The sequence below is a fragment of the Lingula anatina genome, chromosome 9 (genome assembly GCF_051362555.1).
Source record: "Lingula anatina isolate TDL-2025a chromosome 9, LinAna3.0, whole genome shotgun sequence".
NCBI lineage: Eukaryota > Metazoa > Brachiopoda > Lingulata > Lingulida > Lingulidae > Lingula > Lingula anatina.
This window is the reverse complement of record NC_141775.1, coordinates 9,238,450-9,256,784: the sequence shown is the minus strand read 5'-3', so window position 1 is coordinate 9,256,784 and position 18,335 is coordinate 9,238,450. Positions and strand designations below refer to the sequence as shown.

Sequence of the window (18,335 nt, the reverse complement as noted above, 5' to 3'; positions counted from 1 at the left end):
GTTGTCCCTTTAAATGAAGATATTGTACCTATGTATCAGAAAATGTAAGAAATTACAAATGTTTTAGGCCAAAGGTTGCTTTAATTGAGATATTTTCTAGATCAAATTCTTTGCTGCTTAAGTTTATTTGAATTGAAATCTAAGACTTCTTTATATTTTTTAAATATGAATTTGTTCATTTACTTTTTAAATATATTTAGTCATTACTGTTTTGTAAATGCCTGTTTTTTTTATTTTGTCTAGTTGTCTGTAGAAGATCTGAAGGAGAATTATGAGAAGGAAAGAGACAAACTGAAAGAAATGATGCCGGAGACACTGGAAGAGTCTGGTGAGTACATGGAATGTTCACTCATGTTTTCCATGAAATTATTTTCATTTCTCGTTTCGTATGCTAAAGCTAAGTAACAAAGAAAGGTAGTAGGTTTATTTTTATTCTCTTTAGCCATTTTTTTCTGGAATTTTTTTCTTCTTGTTGGGAAAGTTAAGCCAAAAATTTCATTTGGTTCCCAAGTTCCAAATTAAGAAATTGAACAGCCTGCTGTTTGAATCTTTATATCTGTATAAAATCATTGGTTAGGTAGAAGTAGTATGTATTTTAATAAAAACTTAAAAAATGTGTTCTAACATTTTGTTGACAGGAGAAACGGAAGATCCTCTGGCCGGGTGGAAGAACATGGAGCCAGAGTTGATGGCGGCCATTGTTAAGGTGTTGGAACAACTCAAAGATGGAGATGAGGAAGAAGAGAACATTGAAGAAGAAATGCTGATTGAAGAAAGCGAAACAATTGAAAGGTTTTTATTTGAAGTTTGTTGATTTGCTGATGTGCATTCTTTGTTTTATGTTTTATTTATCTGTAATGAATTTTTTCATTCAATTTTTTTTTCAATTTTGCTAAAAAGGAGGAGAATATTTTGCTGTACTAGGATTTTTCTGGTATAAAAAGGTTGTTTAAATTGAATTTTTTTTTTCAAAAATTTGCAGTGTAGTGGAAAGGATTCACAGTCATATAAAGGCCCAGGAAAAAGAAAAGGCTGTTCGTCTACTGCAGGTTGCCCTGGAAGCCTGGCCCACTTATGAATTGTTTCTTATAGAAGAAGACGGGTAAGATCTTCATGATGCTGAATTGAAACAAGACAATTAATCGAACGAGATGTTTTCTTTGTATCTTCGTAGCTTTCTGATATAATTTTGATTTGGACTGTTATTGAACTGTGTAGAAAGTATGATATGTTTTGTTTGTTTATTTATTTATTATGTTTAACCTTGTATCAGACTAAACAGCTGTTGTAGTTATGTATGTGATTCTTTTTATTGTGTGTGCACGCGCGTGTGTAACATTTGAAAACTTCCGGGTTACTTGTAATCTATGTAATTATTATTTTTCAGAAGAGATGAAGAGAAAGATGAACAAGAAGAGGATGAAGTAGAAGTTCAGAAGTCTAAATTATTGAAATGTTTACAAGCTGTGTTCACTAGTAAGTGTACTGATTTGTCACTATATGTATCTTGGATGTTTTGTGTCCTGCTTGATAGAAAGAAACAGCATATTTTATTTACATTAACCGAGAGCTTTTTAGATGTTGTTCATAGGTGTGTGTTTTGTTTTTACATCCACTGAAGTGGATAAATATGTTGACAAATTATTATAATTTTGATCCTCTGAATGTGTTTTACTGCTATTTTGGATATGATCTTGTCATTAAAGTTTTTGTTTTCTTTTCTGTTTTTGCAGTTTTCAACTTATGTTTATAAGCAGTCTTTTAAACAAAAATATTTATCTTAAGATGATATTTATGTCTCTTAAGTGATTGTATGTCCAGATTTTGATGCAAAATTCTTTCTGAGATTGTACAAAACAAAAAAGCACTTTTTTATTTTTCCTCCAGGCGAAGATGAAAGCACAGTTGCTGCTCTAGCCAGGGTCACAGAAGCTGCCCAGGAGCAGCAAGAAGCGCCAGAGACGGCCATCGTCAACGAGGTCTCCAAGCAACAGGTCTTGGTACAGTATCTAAAGGTACGTAAGCAAAAGTTTCAGTTATTGAAGTTATTGAAGGTCAAATTAATAGTAGGTCAAGATCAATACACAAGACACTGTGGGGTCAACAAAACAGATCCTGGTAGGGTTATCTTAGACAAATTTAAGAAGGACGCTTAGCTCTCAGAAAAAAATTCTGACAAAGATTTAACTCCCCAAAGTTTTAGAATTTGTATATTGTTCTTAGATATTACTGGTCTTATATCTTAGCACTATTGTAAGTTTACGCAAATGAATAAAAAAATTAGTAAAAATTGTGTTAAGTGTCTACTCTACAAATTATCTTGTCAAAAAAAACAAAAAAAACTGGAAAATCTAGGTTTCAAAAAGTCATTCAAGATGCCTCTTACAATCATGTTTAAGTCTTGCCATTTGTTTGCTGGCACAGATGTCAACACCTTGTTTCCTCTTCCAGGACACCATGACATTTGTGTCACAGATCCAGACGGCCACCCCTGTCATCTGTCAACTGCTGGGCTCCAAAAATGTCACCGACATCATGGAAGCTATTGAGTTTTTTGTCACTGGGTTTGAGTTTGGAGTCAGTAATGCCATGACGGGTAAGAAAGCTTTGGTGAAGATCTATTACCAAATTACCTGTAACATTTTTGACTCCTTGTACCCCATATCCTGGGGAAAGATGATGATAATGATGATGATAACAGGGGCAGATCCAGAGCTATTTTCTGACAGTCTTCCAAATTATCTTTGTTGATCCATCCTCATTTTTGACCATCTTCTGACAGAAAAAAATTAAATACCCGTCAGTGTAAACTTGAAAATCTGACCGTCTTCCGGAAGACCCAGAAGACGGCCTAAATCCGCCCCTGGATAATGACTTTAAATTCATATTCCAGGTATTCGCCGCATGTTGGCCCTGGTCTGGTCTAAGGAGGCTGGTGTCAAGGAGGGAGTTGTGGATGCATACAAGAGACTCTACCTCAGACCTCAGGGCGGAAATCAGAGGTACCAAGACATTTTTTTTCCTGATTAAAATTAAAAAAATTTTTTTTTTTTTTTTTTTTTTTTGCCTAAAATGGTCCCCAGACCCCTGGTCACAAAGGGTGAGTCTAGTCACTGAGCCATTTTTTTTCTACTTTTTCTCACAGCCCAAAAGCATGTCTGGGTGAATTATCAACATGTGGAATTGTATTTTTTTTTTTCTAAGTTATTTGTTAACCGTCATTTTATCTGCTTACAGTGAAACCTCATCAGGAAATGGGGCCATCAAAAATTGGCTGAATAAGTTTTTTTTTCAAGCTTTTAACAAAAGAACTTCTGCATTTCTATTAAAATCAGACCACCAAATGGTCTAAGAATCCACTGCCCCAAAACAGAAACAGAGGCCAGTTACAGGACAATTTTTTTTTTTCAAAATTTCACAGGATTGGCTTAAATTTTTACTGGTAATTTTTACCACTGCTATTACCCATGCCCACGTGATACTCATGCTCATTGGCACAGTATAAATGCAGAGTGTTTTATTTTTATTTCAGAGCCAAGTCCCTGGCCATTGTTAACAACCTGGTGGCTCTGTGTCAGGGAGCAAGTGTTGGAGATCTCACCTCCCTAGAGGAGCTGGTAGGGAAGCTTAAATATTAAAACTTTTTGATTAAAATGTGCTCCTTCTGTGGGTATTATCTCTTCAATTTGTTTTTTGTAATTCTGTTGTCCCAGTAAAAAATTTATCTCAGATTTGTTATAGGAAATCCTAGCGTCACTACTCAATATTTCAGTTCTTCAGAGATTTAAAAATCTGTGGACACAGGGCATGGTGCAATACAAGCGTGTTCTGCAGGTGTGTGTTTGTGTATAATATCTGGAGTACTTCACAATTTCAGATTGCGGAGTTTGTCAAGTCGGAGGACCTAGGCCACGGTGTTATCCAGATGTTGTGGGAGAAGTTCACCCTGAAGATCCAGGGGACCACAGCCGAGGAGAGCAGGCTGGCTCTGGTCCTGCTGGGGATGGCTGCTGGGTAGGTTCCCCCCTATGATTTTTGGGGTTCATTTGGCAGTAATCTTCCCCTTCCGCTTCCCCCAGCCTTTATAGTGTGTTGTAATGGGTGGTTAGATACAGCCACTGTGCATGGCACCTGTTGGGGTTTGGTTCTCATGAGAAGGCCATCTCCCCATTATGGTCTTTTATGATGGATGGGCATGGCTTCCGTTAGGGTACAGTCAGCCATGTAGCATATTTTTTTACTATCCTTAGGAAAATAAAAACCTTTTCTTGGTAAAAATTTTAAGAATAATTTTTATTCGCTTAGTTATTTATTGGTTTGTTTTATTTATCTAATTATTTATTTATTTGACTATTAATTAATTTATTTATTTTCCCTTAGAATAGAGTTCAATTTATCTACCATCTACAATGATACGGACAGTTTGGCAGCTTTTTAGAACTGTGGCTTGTACTATTTTCTCATATTTTCTAATACTTGTTTTCTGATATTTGTTTTTGTGACATTTTCCACACCTCCAGGGCCCAGGTGGACATCATCCACTGTAATGTGGAGGTACTGCTGAAGGAGGGGCTGGGACCCAGGGCAGAGGAGGACTTCCAGCTGGTCAGGGACACCTGTCTGGCACTGCAGAAAATAGCAGCACACAACAAGGTGGGTATACTGGGGGTGGCTGGCATTTTTTTTTTTTTTAATTTCAGATGAAGCCAGGGAAGAGTGTGACTTTAGATAAGGATTTTGTTTGAAGTTGCATGCGTGTGGGTTGTGTGAGCGTGCGTTGACCATGTATATGAGTGTGTGGCCTGGCTAGCGTGTTGGTGTTATTGTGTCTGCATGTTTGTGGTATTGTATGTGGTGCTGTGGTATGTTTGTGTGTTAGTGTATGGTATTGTCTGTGTGTGTGATGTTGGTATGCTTATGTGTGCTTGTGTGTGTGTGTGTGTGTGCTTTTTTTCTGTGCACAGATATATATATATATGGTATTGTGTGTGTGTGTGTGTGTGTGTGTGTGTGTGTGTGTGTGTGTTATATGGTATTGTCTGTGAGTGAGTGTTTTTGTTCTTGTCTATATGTGTGTGTGTGGCATTGTCTGTGCATGTTTGTGGGTGACCTGGTGTGTGTGCATGCATGTGTTAACATGCATGTGTTTTCATAAAAAAAACAAAAGAAACTTAAATTGTAATGATGCTCTAAAAGTGGCCATCTTTGTGTATAATTTCCTTGTAACAGCCTAAAAATATGCCTATTTAAATATATGAGCCATTCTCCTTTTAGACCAAGCCAGGGCAGGCCGCTGCAGAACCTTTCAGGTTTCCCCAGCAGCATGCCATATTCCAGAGACTGGCAGACATCATTGTCAATGGTAGGGGCTTTCCCTACCTCTTTCTTAGTTACAGTACATCATTATGTTAAACATAAATTGAGACAAATTGAACAATGTTTGATAAAATAATGTATGTCAACTAAGAGTTACAATTAAGTAATATGTAATGCATTTTTTGGTGATATCTCTAAATGTGCACATATTGAATGTGGCAGTCATGGGGAAGCTCACAGTATTAACATGGAACATTTCTGCGATCCAGGCGTGACCAAGCTGGAGGACTGCTACTGGATCCCAATGGCGGAGCAGGCCGTGAACACGACCTACAAACTGGCCGAGCACCCAGACGCCATTTGTGGGACTCTCATAAAGAGGCTGGCAGATGTGGTCATGAAGATGAACCAGACGAACAACAAGATGGCGTCAGAGGAGAACAAGGGTGAGGAGTGCATTGGATTTCCACTGCATATTCTTGGATCTAGGCCTCTCTTGTGGAAGTTTTTTTTTTTTTTTTTTTTTTTTTTTTTTTTTTTTTTTTTTTTTAATGTCATCCTTCTGTAAGATGTGATACAGGGATGAGACTTTTCTTACTATTGGCAGATTTCCGAATCTCTGGGAGCCAAAAATTTCATTGATCTAGGCCTCCCTTTTGGGGCTGTTTTTTAATATTATCCTACTTTTAGATGAAATAACAAAGAGTGCCTCTAGCACTGGCAACACTTCTTACACAGAAATCCTGAAAACATTGACTGAAGTAAACCCAAGGGTTTTCAATTTCATTTTAGTTGAAGAGAAAATTGAAGATCATACTGAGGGCAAAGGTGAAGGTGAAAATGAAGTTGAAGATCACACTGAAGGTGAAGGTCAAACAGAGCCAAGTCAAGGCCAGGACCTCCCTCTCAGCCAGAACAAGGAGTTCACCTGTCCCTCAGGTGTACTGACTCGATTGCTGTCCCTGGCGGGCCACGTGGCACTGCGCCAACTGGTGTTCCTGGATAACAGCGTGATGGGGGAGCTGAAGAGGAGAAACATGCTCCGAGAGGCCGACAGCGGGAAGAAGAAATCTAAGGACACCACTGTTAATACTACTGCTAGCTCTAATACAACTAAGGTATGGTATAATTAAAATGTTTGGTGTGTTTGTAGTCTGCACTGGTGTGTGCATGTGTAAATGCTATTGCTGTGTGTATGAGTATTGGTAGGGCATGGGGAGATGAGTATGTTTAAAGAAAAACCAGCTTTTTTGAGAACACCATCTAGCTCGAGTCACAAGAAAAGGGAATTTTTTGACATGCACTCATGTACAGACACACTAATTCATCCCAAAAATGTACAGAAATTGTGAAAATACAAACACTCAAATGTGTGCACTGATGCACATGCAAAGGCACAGATACTCACGCACATGCCCTTTGCATACATGTACATTGTCCATATGCTAACATATGTGATTTTATCATGTCTAGGACACCACTCAGCAGGAGTCTATAGAGGAGGAGCTGGGACTGACTGGAGCCACTGCTGATGACGCTGAGGCCGAGTACATCAGGAAGATATGTGAGACTGACATTGTGACAGGTGAGAGAATATCTCTCTCTCTCTCTCTCTCTCTCTCTCTCTCTCTCTCTCTCTCTCTCTCTCTCTGAGTTGGTGAGAAATTCTTAAGGATTATACTTATTATACAGTAACATTTTTTTGAAAGAGATGTTTTTTGGGTATTCTGTTTCATTTCTATAAACATTAACATGTGTACACTGATATAGGTCGCAACCTGTTGGCCATGCTGCGCCCTCTACTGGTGGCCGTATGCAACAACCAGGTCAAGTACCCAGATCCTGAACTACGAACTGCTGCCACACTGGCTCTGGCCAAGTTCATGATGGTTAGGTAGGTATTTACAAAACTTGACTTGAAAATTTAGTGGGTCTTGAAATTTTTTTCAGAAAACCATTCTCCACTGACATTTTTTTTTTCACTTACATAATTTTGTCAAACTTGATAATGGGCCTCTGGATAATTTTGAAAAGTTCTTCGCATAATGTGGGCATGTTGGATTCAGGCGTTTTCGAATATTAATTAATCTTTAAGTGATGAAAAGTTCAAATTTTTACCATATGTATGCTGAGAACCAGACAGAGAACAGATTTCCAATACATAGTCTTGTCATGGCCGAAGTGTTGAACTGTGGTGGTATTATTCCAGTTTTTAGAAATTGCTTGTGAAACTTATTCCCGTTTTGGTTATGATCAGGGATGCAGTTTTTCCAGCCCTGTTTGGCAGAGGGTGAGAGAGAAATGAAAAACTGCCACTGCAGTGAAAGATGGCGACATTGGTTGACTTGCCTAGAGTACATAGACCTCAAAACTGCTTAAATTGATGTTTTTGCAGCTAGGTGATATGTTCAAAACCACAGTTGATCCTGTGCTAATATGAAGACATTCTTTATTCTTCATACAAATACTCCCACCTCATGAAAGATCTTTTCAAAAATTTCAGACCAAAAATTAAAAGTTAATGCATCACTTTATTACTTTTTCCAGCTCCGAGTTCTGCGAGGCTCACTTGCAGCTTCTGTTCACCATCTTGGAGAAGTCACAGAATCCTGTCATTCGTGCCAACACAATCATCACCCTGGGCGACCTGACTTTCCGCTTTCCTAACTTGATTGAGCCTTGGACGCCTCATTTATATGCCAGGTAGTAGACACTAAGGATAAATAGATAAAAGATGATAAATGATTATGGATGTTGAATTTTTGGTTTCAATTAAATCAAATTTAATTATATTTTTTAATAGCATTTGGTCAATATTTTGGTGGTTTCAGTCCAGCTGCTTCTGAAAAAAAAAAAAGATGAAAACCACCCCTGAATTTTGAATAAACCAACCCTTACCTACTGCATCCTCTTTTCAGGCTGCGCGATGACTCGCCGCAGGTCCGCAAGAATACCATGATGGTGCTGACCCATCTGATCCTGAACGACATGGTCAAGGTCAAAGGTCAGATCAGCGAGATGGCCACCTGTCTATGTGACCCTGACCCCAGAATCGCAGGACTGGCCAGACTCTTCTTCCACGAGCTGTCCAAGAAGGTAGGTCAAGGTCACTGGTGTCAAGGTCATTGAGGTCGAGGTTGAAAATGTTTGTCCGTTTCGCTTTTTGTGATAAAAGTTATAAAGGAAGAATTACACTGTCAGGATGTGGCAATGTGAATGCTGTTTAGGGACGATTTTCAATTTCAGTGGTCATTTTTATGTACAGACACAGATGTGTCTGTACATATTGCCATCACCTGCGTCTGTCGTCGCCGTCGCCGTCGCCGTCGCCGATCATGTCGCCGTGCACTTTCAGCGTTAACACCATAAGTGGAAGACAGTTTTACTTTTTGGCTTTATATTTACAGAGCTGACTAATATTCATAAAATGCAGGTCAAGTTCAAAAATCAGCATGATCGGGCCATTATTGTAGAATTTATCCTGTTTTTTCACTTTTTAGCATATATGCAACACTGTTAACACATTTCAAGGAAAACCGATAGGCCTGTTGTCATGAAACTCACAGGAGTTATCAATCTTACTAAAATGCAGATCAATTTCGAAAATCGGCATGATTGGGCCACTATTTTAGTAGTTATGCTGTTTTTTCACTTTTCAGCATATGTGCAACACTGTTAACACATTTCAAGGAAAACCGATAGACCTGTTGTCATGAAACTCACAGGAGTAATCAATCTTACTAAAACGCAGGTCAAGTTCGAAAATCAGCATAATCGGGCCATTATTTTATAAGTTATGCTGTTTTTTCACATTTCCTCAGATTCAATTCTTAGGCATGTTAACAGTCTCATTATTTAACTAATAAGATTAGTAAAAGTGTTTGTTTGACATTTCCTGCATCTTTACAACATTGTTAGTTGATTATGTAAAAATGATGGTAAACTTGTTATCATGTATTGTATAATAGAGTTTCAAAAATGGAAATAAACTCATATCATTGCAGTTTGTCAGATTCATTCATTCACTATGTTCAGAAACTCAGAATGGAGGAAATTGGACATTAAACACTGTTCTATTGATATTTTTCCCATCTCATCAATTTTCTTAGTTGATCATATATAAATGGCAGTAAATTGTTAATTTTGTTATATGTTAAAAAATTGTTAAAAATGGAAAAAAAAAAAACATTTCAGGACAGTGCTGTCTTGTCTACATTTTAGCATTTTCAAGGTGTGACTTTGAAGTTCCTTGGACCTGAAGACCTTTGCTAGGAACATTTTCTGAATATCCATTATACTAATATTTTATTATTAAAAATTGATGGTAATTATCCTGTTAAACATTATGTAATATTGCATCAAAATTTGAAGACACCCCTATTTTGGACACTGCTCCCATGATGACCATTTAAGGAAAACCATGTCACTTACTGTTCTCAAACTTACAGGAAGAAACATGGGACTAAAATAAAGCTTCAGTGGGCAATGCAGTCTATTTGGTAAATTTTTTTGGCAGTTAATCAGTTTTTTGTGAAAATTTAATTTTTCACATATTGGCATTTTCAAGGTGTGACTTAAGAATCTCCACCGGCTTGAAGACCCATGCTAGTCACATTTTCTGAAAATCCACGATACGTATATTTTATTATTAAAAACTGATGGTCTTTATGCTGTTAAGCATTATGAAATATTGCATCAAAATAGAAGAAAACACAATTTTGGGTATTGCTGCCATGATGACCATCATGGGAAAACCATATTACTTATGATTGTCAAACTTTTAAAAAAGAAACACAGGACTAAAATGCAGCTCGAGTTGGAAAAGCAGTCTAATTGACTTCTTTTTCTGGAAGTTTTACATTTTCAAAGTGTGAACTTGAACTCCCATGGGCCTGAAGCCTTATGCTTGTTACACATTTTACTTACATTGGTATTACCTGTTGAGCATAATTAAAATTTGATGTTGAATTTGCAGTTTAACATAATGTACTTTTACATCAGAATTGACAGTAGCCTATTTTGTTATTTCCTGCTTTTTGTCTGTACATTTGACAGCTTTGCTGCCTTGTTTATTATGTTAATTTCAGTTGATTTAATTCTGCACATGTACCGAGCACTAAGACAGTAGTACTTTTTTTAAAGAAATAATTTATTAATTTTATTATTGTAATTATTAATATCTTCATCGTTACTTTTGTTTTTTGTTTCCAGGGCAACGCAGTGTACAACATCATGCCGGACGTGATCAGCAGGCTGTCAGACCCTGATGTTGGTGTGGAAGAAGAAAACTTCAAGACAATCATGAAGTGAGTCCCTGGGGTAGGAAGGACAGTCTTCTATCCTCCAGACTTATGTGGATAGTTGGTGGTTTTGGTGCCCCCCCCCTCCCCCATCCCCAAATATTAATGCACCAGAGTCCTTGCATACAATTTCATCCTTGCTAGAGGAATTACCTATAGTTATCAACAGACACTTATTCACATTGGTTGAAAATAGTTCTCAGCTCGTGTTTTTAACCCCCCCCCCCCCTTTAAATGATCAACTCTTTATGTCCTGCCTTTTGCTAACATCATATTTGAGAAAATGTTTTTTATTCACTAAATATGTCACAGTTTTTTATCTTTGAGGCATGTCACATCTTTTGACCCTTCATGGAAGGACACTGATTTCATGACTAACTTATGGAGAACCTATTGAATCATCGCATGGAGAAAAAATGTTAAACTGTTTTTCGATCTCTTCTTAATTTCAGGTATCTGTTCTCATTCATCCAGAAGGACAAGCAGTGTGAGAGTCTGGTGGAGAAACTCTGTCACAGGTTTAGAGCTACAAGGTGAGGACATGGTTTCATTGGAGCTTTGAATAGTTAGGTCCATATTTCATATCTGGAGCCTTGTTTTAAGAGTGTATTCAGAACAGTGGACTAACAGATCTTGATATAACAGATCTAGCAGATATTGAGATCAGCCCAGTTTGGCACATGATTTTGTTTTAGACAGTGTGATTGTTGATTTATGTAAAATCACAGTGTAGTATAGTATAGTTTATTGCCGAATCAACTTGACATAGGCATATAACCAGAAAAACAAACATATAACATTTGTGGTAGGCGGTGGTGGTGGCAACCACTGTTAACATATTGGAATACCCAAAGAGTGGTGGATGGACAGACCACAATCATGTGTGAGAAACAATCATGTTGAGCATTGTATTTTACTTTACCTCTTTCATGTGTTTTTATTTTCAAATCTTTGTTTTTAATTTTCTTCCCACCTTTCCAAAATAAACCTGATCGCAAAAATTGGGAAAGGAAAATTGTCCTCTGTTAGTTTGTGACCACTATGAATATCTTTCTATTCCTATTTACAACAGGACCGAGAGACAGTGGCGCGACCTATCATTTTGCCTGTCCATGCTGTCGTACAACGAGAAGAGCATTCGTAAACTGCAGGAGAATTTTGCATGTTTCGGGGACAAGTTGCACGAGGAAGAAGTGTACAGCTGTTTCACCACCATCATCAGTGGAGCCAAGAAGTTTGCCAAGCCTGAGACCAAGGTAGTGGATAGAAATAATCTTCACAGTAATGTGTGTGGCTGGCCACCAGATGGCAGTTCATGACCTGTACAAAATTTATTTATTTATTATTATTTTTTTTTTTTGATTGATTGATTGATTGATTTCACCAGTCAGAAACTTTTTTTCATTTTCATTCATACTAAGTCTAACTTACAGTTTGGCTCTAGAAAATGTAAGGATGTAGCGAAAAATGTCTATTTTTTTTTAGTTTTTTCTTTTCTTTTTTGTTTCTCTCTTTCTTTTTATTTTCTTTATTTACTCATGGCATTGTATTCTCCCCCACTGCAGGCCATGGTTGAGGAGTTTGAGCAGAGGCTGGAGGAGTGCCACACCAAGGGGATGGATGACGAGGCTGCCATGATGAAGGCCACCAAGGCCTCTGCGGCAGCAGCAGCGGGGGGAAGAAAGAACAGAGGGAAGACACCAGCCAAAACACCAGGTATGATTTAGATCTTGGACCAGTTCCATGGAGGAACATTACAGACAATGCATGTTAGACCTTTTTTATTGCATGAAAAAATACATAATTTTTCCTTGAATTTTAAACACTTTTTCATTCATCACCAATGGTATATCCAATCCAAAGCTGTCTTGAAAATTACCGTTTTAAATTCCTATTTTAACTGCTGTAATGTTTGTCGTTTCTGTTTTTTGGAAATTAAATCAATTTTCTCTTAACCCCCAAGCTGTGCCTTATCCAAAACTGTTGAGAAAACCATGTTCTATTAAATCTATTTATTAGTTCTAAATTTCTTTTAACTTTATTTTTATGTACAGACACAGATGTGTCTGTACATATAGCCATCATCTGCGTCTGTCGTCGCCGTCGCCGTCGTCGCCGTCGTCGCCGTCGCCGTCGCCGTGCACTTTAACCGATAACACGATAAGTGGAAAACCATTTTACCTTTTGACTTGAAACTTGCAGAACTGATGAATATTCATAATACGCAGGTCAAGTTCGAAAATCAGCATGATCGGGTCACTTTTAGGGAATTTATGCTGTTTTTTCACTTTTTTCAGCATATATACAGCACCGATAACACGATAAGTGGAAAACCATTTTACCTTTTGACTTGAAACTTACAGAACTGATGAATATTCATAATACGCAGGTCAAGTTCGAAAATCAGCATGATCGGGTTACTTTTAGGGAATTTATGCTGTTTTTTCACTTTTTTCAGCATGTATGCAGCACCGATAACACGATAAGTGGAAAACCATTTTACCTTTTGACTTGAAACTTATAGAACTGATGAATATTCATAATACGCAGGTCAAGTTCGAAAATCAGCATGATCGGGTCACTTTTAGGGAATTTATGCTGTTTTTTCACTTTTTTCAGCATATATGCAGCACCGTTAACACGATAAGTGGAAAACCATTTTACCTTTTGACTTGAAACTTACAGAACTGATGAATATTCATAATACGCAGTTCAAGTTTGTAAATCGGCCTGATCGGGTCACTTTTAGGTAATTTATGCTGTTTTTTCACTATTTTCAATATAAATGCAACACTGATAACACAATATAAGAAAAACGGATTGGCCAATTGTTATTATACTCACAGGAGTGGTCAATCTTACTAAAACGCAGATTGAGTTCGAAAATAAGCATAATCGGGCCATTACTTAAGAAATTATACTGTTTTTTCACATTTCCTCAGATTCAATTATTAGGCATGTTAACAGTCTCATTATTTAACTAATAAGATGCCTAAAAGTGTTTGTTTGATATTTCCTGCATCTTTACAACATTGTTAGTTGATTATGTAAAAAACATGGTAAACTTGTTATCATGTATTGTGTAATAAAGTGTCAAAAATGGAAATAAACTCATATCATTGCAGTTTGTCAGATTCAATCATCCACTATGTTCAGAATCTCAGAATGGAGGAAATTGGACATTTAACACTGTTCTATTGATACTTTTCCCATCTCATCAATTTTCTTAGTTGGACATATAAAAATGGCAGTAAAATGTTTATTTTGTTTATGTTAAAAAAGTGTTAAAAATGGAAATAAACCCATTTCAGAACAGTGCTGTCTTGTTTCAGCATATATGCAGCACCGATAACACGATAAGTGGAAAACCATTTTACCTTTTCCCTTGAAACTTACAAAACTGATGAATATTCATAATACGCAGGTCAAGTTCGAAAATCAGCATGATTGGGTCATTTTTAGGGAAGTTATGCTGTTTTTCACTTTTTTCACCATATATGCAACACTGATAACGTGATAAGTGAAAAATCATTTTACCTTTTGGCTTTAAACTTGCAGAACTAATGAATATTCATATTACGCAGGTCAAGTTTGAAAATCAGCATGATCGGGTCATTTTTAGGGTAGTTATGCTGTTTTTTCACTTTTTTTCAGCATATATGCAGCACCGATAACACGATAAGTGGAAAACCATTTTACCTTTTGACTTGAAACTTACAGAACTGATGAATATTCATAATACGCAGGTCAAGTTCGAAAATCAGCATGATCGGGTCACTTATAGGGAATTTATGCTGTTTTTTTCACTTTTTTCAGCATATATGCAGCACCGATAACAAGTTAAGTGGAAAACCATTTTACCTTTGGGCTTGAAAGTTACAGAACTGATGAATATTCATAATACGCAGGTCAAGTTCGAAAATCAGAGTGATTGGGCCATATTTGTAGAAGTTGTGCTATTTTTTCATTTTTTTCAGCATAAATGCAACACCGATAACACGATAAGTGAAAAACCGTTTTACCTTTTGGCTTGAAACTTACTAAAATGATGAATATTCATAATACGCAGGTCAAGTTCGAAAATCAGCATGATCGGGTCACTTTTATGGAAGTTATGCTGTTTTTTCACTTTTTTCAGCATATGTGCAACACTGATAACACATTTCAAGGAAAATCAATTGGGCAATCGTCTTGAAATTTACAGGGGTGATCAGATTTACTAAAATACAGATGAGGTTTGAAAATAAGCTTGATCGGTTCAGTTTTGGTGAAATTGTGCCTTTTTTTTGTATATAAGTCTTTTTTCCTCGGATTTAATTCATAGGCATGTTAAGAATCTCATTTGTGAACTAATTAGTAATGTAAAGGTGTTCTTTTGACATTTTCTGCATCTTAACAATATTGTTAGTTGATTATATAAAAATGATGGTAAACCTGTTATTGTGCATTGTGTAATAAAGTGTCAAAAATGGAAATAAACTCATATCTTTACAGTTTGTCAGATTCAACCATTCACCATGTTCAGAATCTCAGAATGGAACAAATTGGACATTTAAAATTGTTCTATTGATATTTTTCCTATGTCAACAACTTTCTTAGTTGATCATTTAAAAACGACAGTAAATTGATTATTTTGATATATATATATGTAAAAAAAAGTGTTGAAAGTGGAAAGAAATTCATTTCAGTACAGTTATCTCTTGTGTACATTTTGGCATTTTGAAGTTGTGACTCTGAACTTCCATGGCCCTGAAGACCTTTCCATATCAATTTTTCTGAATATCCATGATACTTTTATTTTATTATTAAAAATTGATGGTCATTATGCTGTTAAGCATTATAGTTTTTTGTTACAATTAAAATTTTCACATATGGACATTTTCAAGGTGTGACTTAGTCTTTGAACTTCCATTGGCTTGAATACCATTGCTAGTCACATCTTTTGAATAGCTATGATACATTTACTTTATTATTAAAAATTGATGACCATGGTGCTGTTAAGCATTATGTTAAATTGCATAAAAGATGAAAAAAAACCTTTTTTGGACATCGCTGCTGGGATGACCATTAAGGAAAAACCATTTTACTTATGATATTCTAACTTACTGAAAAGTTTCATAGGACTGAAGTGTAGCTTGTGTTGGAAATCAGTGTGATTGTTTTCTGTTTTGGAGGCAATGCAGCTCTATGGAGTGCTATATGGGGCTACTGTTTATGGATGGTGGTAATTGTCCCTTGGGATAATCACTAGCTAAATTCAGAGCTATAAAATTACTTGCCTAATTGATTTTCAAGTGCCCATTAAATAAGATTACATAAAACACACGTTGAGATTTCCCATTCAAGTCTTATAGGTTAAGCTCTCTTAACTGTGTCACATAATTAGGAATTGGTGATAATTATGCAGGTAAATGTTGTTTAATAATGCAAATAAGTTTACAAAAGAAAAAAAATTGTGTAATGCCAACATTAATGCTATAGATGAATAACAGTGCCTTATTATCCTCAAACACATTGGGGTTATTCATATCATGTTAATACAGCAAGATTAAAAGTTTGAATAGCAGCTTTATTGGATTTTTTTTTGTGTGTGTGTGTTTTCTTTTTAATTTTTTTTCTAAACACTGGCATTTTGAACTCCCATCCACCTGAAGCTCTTCAGATTTTCTGTATTTCCACATAAGCAGTTGCATAGGTTTTTATGTCTTTAAACATTATGTAATATTATTCTATGCACTGTCAACATTTTTCAAATATTGGGATTTTCATTATGTGAATTTGAACTCTCATAGTCCAGAAACTGTAATCTTATTGCAGGGGTGGATTGAGGCCGTCTTCTGGGTCTTTCAGATGACGGTCAGATTTTAAAGTTTACATTGACTGGTATCAATTTTTTTCTGTTGGAAGACCATCAAAAGTGGAGGATGGATCAACAAAGATACTTTTGGAATACTGTCAGAAAATATCTCTGGATCTGCTCCTGTTATTGACCATGTTACCTGTTGTGCATGATTAAAAATCAGTGTTAACCGACTGTGTTATTATAAGCATTATTTATTATTGCATCAAAATTGACAAAGTGACCTATTTTGCATCTTTATTTTCTTTTTTTTGTCTGTACATTTGACAGCTTTGCTGCCTTGTTTTAACCTTTTGTGACACTTGTCTTTTCGGCTGCAGGAAAGGGTAAGAAGGGGCGTGGTAGGACAACGCGGAGGTTTGAGGACTCGGACGAGGAGTCCGACCAAGGCGGTGAGGGGGAGGAGGAGGGGGCTGAGACAGAGGAGGTTTCCAATCCTGCTGCTAGAGGGCGGCATAAGGCGGCTGGCAAGGCCAAACCAGCACTGGTCTTTAGTGACGACAGCGATATAGAGCTTTATGATGTCTCAGGGAAAGGTGAGAAAAGGAGGATGATTTTCCTATCTTTTTATTTTTTAATTTAGTTTTTTTTTCTGGTATATCCTCATTTATTTTTAGCATGTTTAGATAAGGCTTCCAGAGAGTATTAGGACTTGTCCTGAAATTTTAAAATTTGGGTGTGATAATTATGCTGCCTGGACCCCCAATATAGAAACGTGCCTTTTGTGCTTTGCGTGATTTTTTTTTAAAAAGGTCCACTTTCATCTCTGAATGGTGTAGATTTTTAAGAAGAATATATTTGTGTTTTCATTTTTTGCACAACTGCAGGAGGATGATTAAAACTTATAGTTAAGGTTGTACACTGTATTAAAGGACTATACATACTGTATTAAACAACATTAAGCAAAATTATCCATTATTTACTTTGCAGAAGAGAAAACTGTGGAGGTCGAAGAAGAAGAAAAAGACAGCGATGCAGAAAACACGAATCCCAATGTGGACAGTCCCTCTCCACTTCCCGTTCGAAAACCAAAAAAATCAGTCTCCTGTCGGAGGCCGGAGGTCATACCAAAACGAGGCACGAGGGCATCACGAAGTCAGAAGTGCTAACAGTGGCTGAATGTTTTATTCTTACATGTTATGTCTACTAATGAATAGACACAGCAGAGACAATTTTAGCAAGAGCATTTAGTGGTATAGAGTTGTTAATGTTTTTTATTTATTTTTTTTAAAGAAGTAACCTTTTGTTTAGTACTTGGAATGACTATCAAAAATGGATATGGTTTGAAAGAATCAGGCACGCTATCTCATTCACAAAAAGGATGTTTCTTTCACACTTTTTATATCTCATAAACTGTTGGGTAATTTATGTCGTTAGTTGACTTTTATGTCTTCAAGAATGTATTGACCTGTGCAGACACAGTGAAGGTCAGCCTCTTTGGCATCACTGAAAATAGTGAATGAATTGTCCTTAAGTTTAAGCGACCCTCCCCCTCCTCTCTCTCTCTCTCTCTCTCTCTCTCTCTCTGTGTGTGCTTCCGCACGTCTGGATATTTCCTGTTATAATGACTTATTTTGTACCTATTGGAATACTTCACATTTTTACATATGTTCTGTGGATGGATTATTGATAAATAATTTAAATCTGATAGAGAATGTGTGAACGGTGTTAATTAGAAGAATGGTGTGAAAAGATGTTGAATGGTGATTTTTTAAAAGACTTTATTAGTGTCAACACAATTTGTCTTGTGTCAGAAATTATATATACATATTCTGGAGAATATACCTGACTTGGTATCATTTTATGTATTATAATTATTTTACATGTGAATTTTAGAATAAATCGTGTGTACAGTTTTA

General features: G+C 36.5%; 1 protein-coding gene across 2 annotated transcripts in view; it reads left to right on the top strand.

Annotated features, from left to right (window-relative positions):
* Nucleotides 1–18,335, top strand: part of LOC106176919 (condensin complex subunit 1) — a 23,851-nt gene extending 5,516 nt beyond the window's left edge. For both annotated transcript variants that reach the window (XM_086996104.1, XM_086996105.1), the window contains 23 exons: nt 244–328; nt 639–792; nt 983–1,102; nt 1,388–1,476; nt 1,888–2,015; nt 2,452–2,596; nt 2,894–3,002; nt 3,533–3,617; nt 3,878–4,014; nt 4,521–4,653; nt 5,275–5,362; nt 5,586–5,762; nt 6,109–6,434; nt 6,790–6,901; nt 7,087–7,210; nt 7,864–8,019; nt 8,235–8,412; nt 10,528–10,622; nt 11,069–11,149; nt 11,689–11,872; nt 12,182–12,332; nt 16,797–17,012; nt 17,407–18,335. In XM_086996104.1, coding sequence (XP_086852230.1) covers nt 244–328; nt 639–792; nt 983–1,102; nt 1,388–1,476; nt 1,888–2,015; nt 2,452–2,596; nt 2,894–3,002; nt 3,533–3,617; nt 3,878–4,014; nt 4,521–4,653; nt 5,275–5,362; nt 5,586–5,762; nt 6,109–6,434; nt 6,790–6,901; nt 7,087–7,210; nt 7,864–8,019; nt 8,235–8,412; nt 10,528–10,622; nt 11,069–11,149; nt 11,689–11,872; nt 12,182–12,332; nt 16,797–17,012; nt 17,407–17,585 — 3,252 coding nt within the window. In that variant the 3' untranslated portion in view covers nt 17,586–18,335. The remainder of the gene's footprint in view (nt 1–243; nt 329–638; nt 793–982; nt 1,103–1,387; nt 1,477–1,887; nt 2,016–2,451; nt 2,597–2,893; nt 3,003–3,532; nt 3,618–3,877; nt 4,015–4,520; nt 4,654–5,274; nt 5,363–5,585; nt 5,763–6,108; nt 6,435–6,789; nt 6,902–7,086; nt 7,211–7,863; nt 8,020–8,234; nt 8,413–10,527; nt 10,623–11,068; nt 11,150–11,688; nt 11,873–12,181; nt 12,333–16,796; nt 17,013–17,406) is intronic.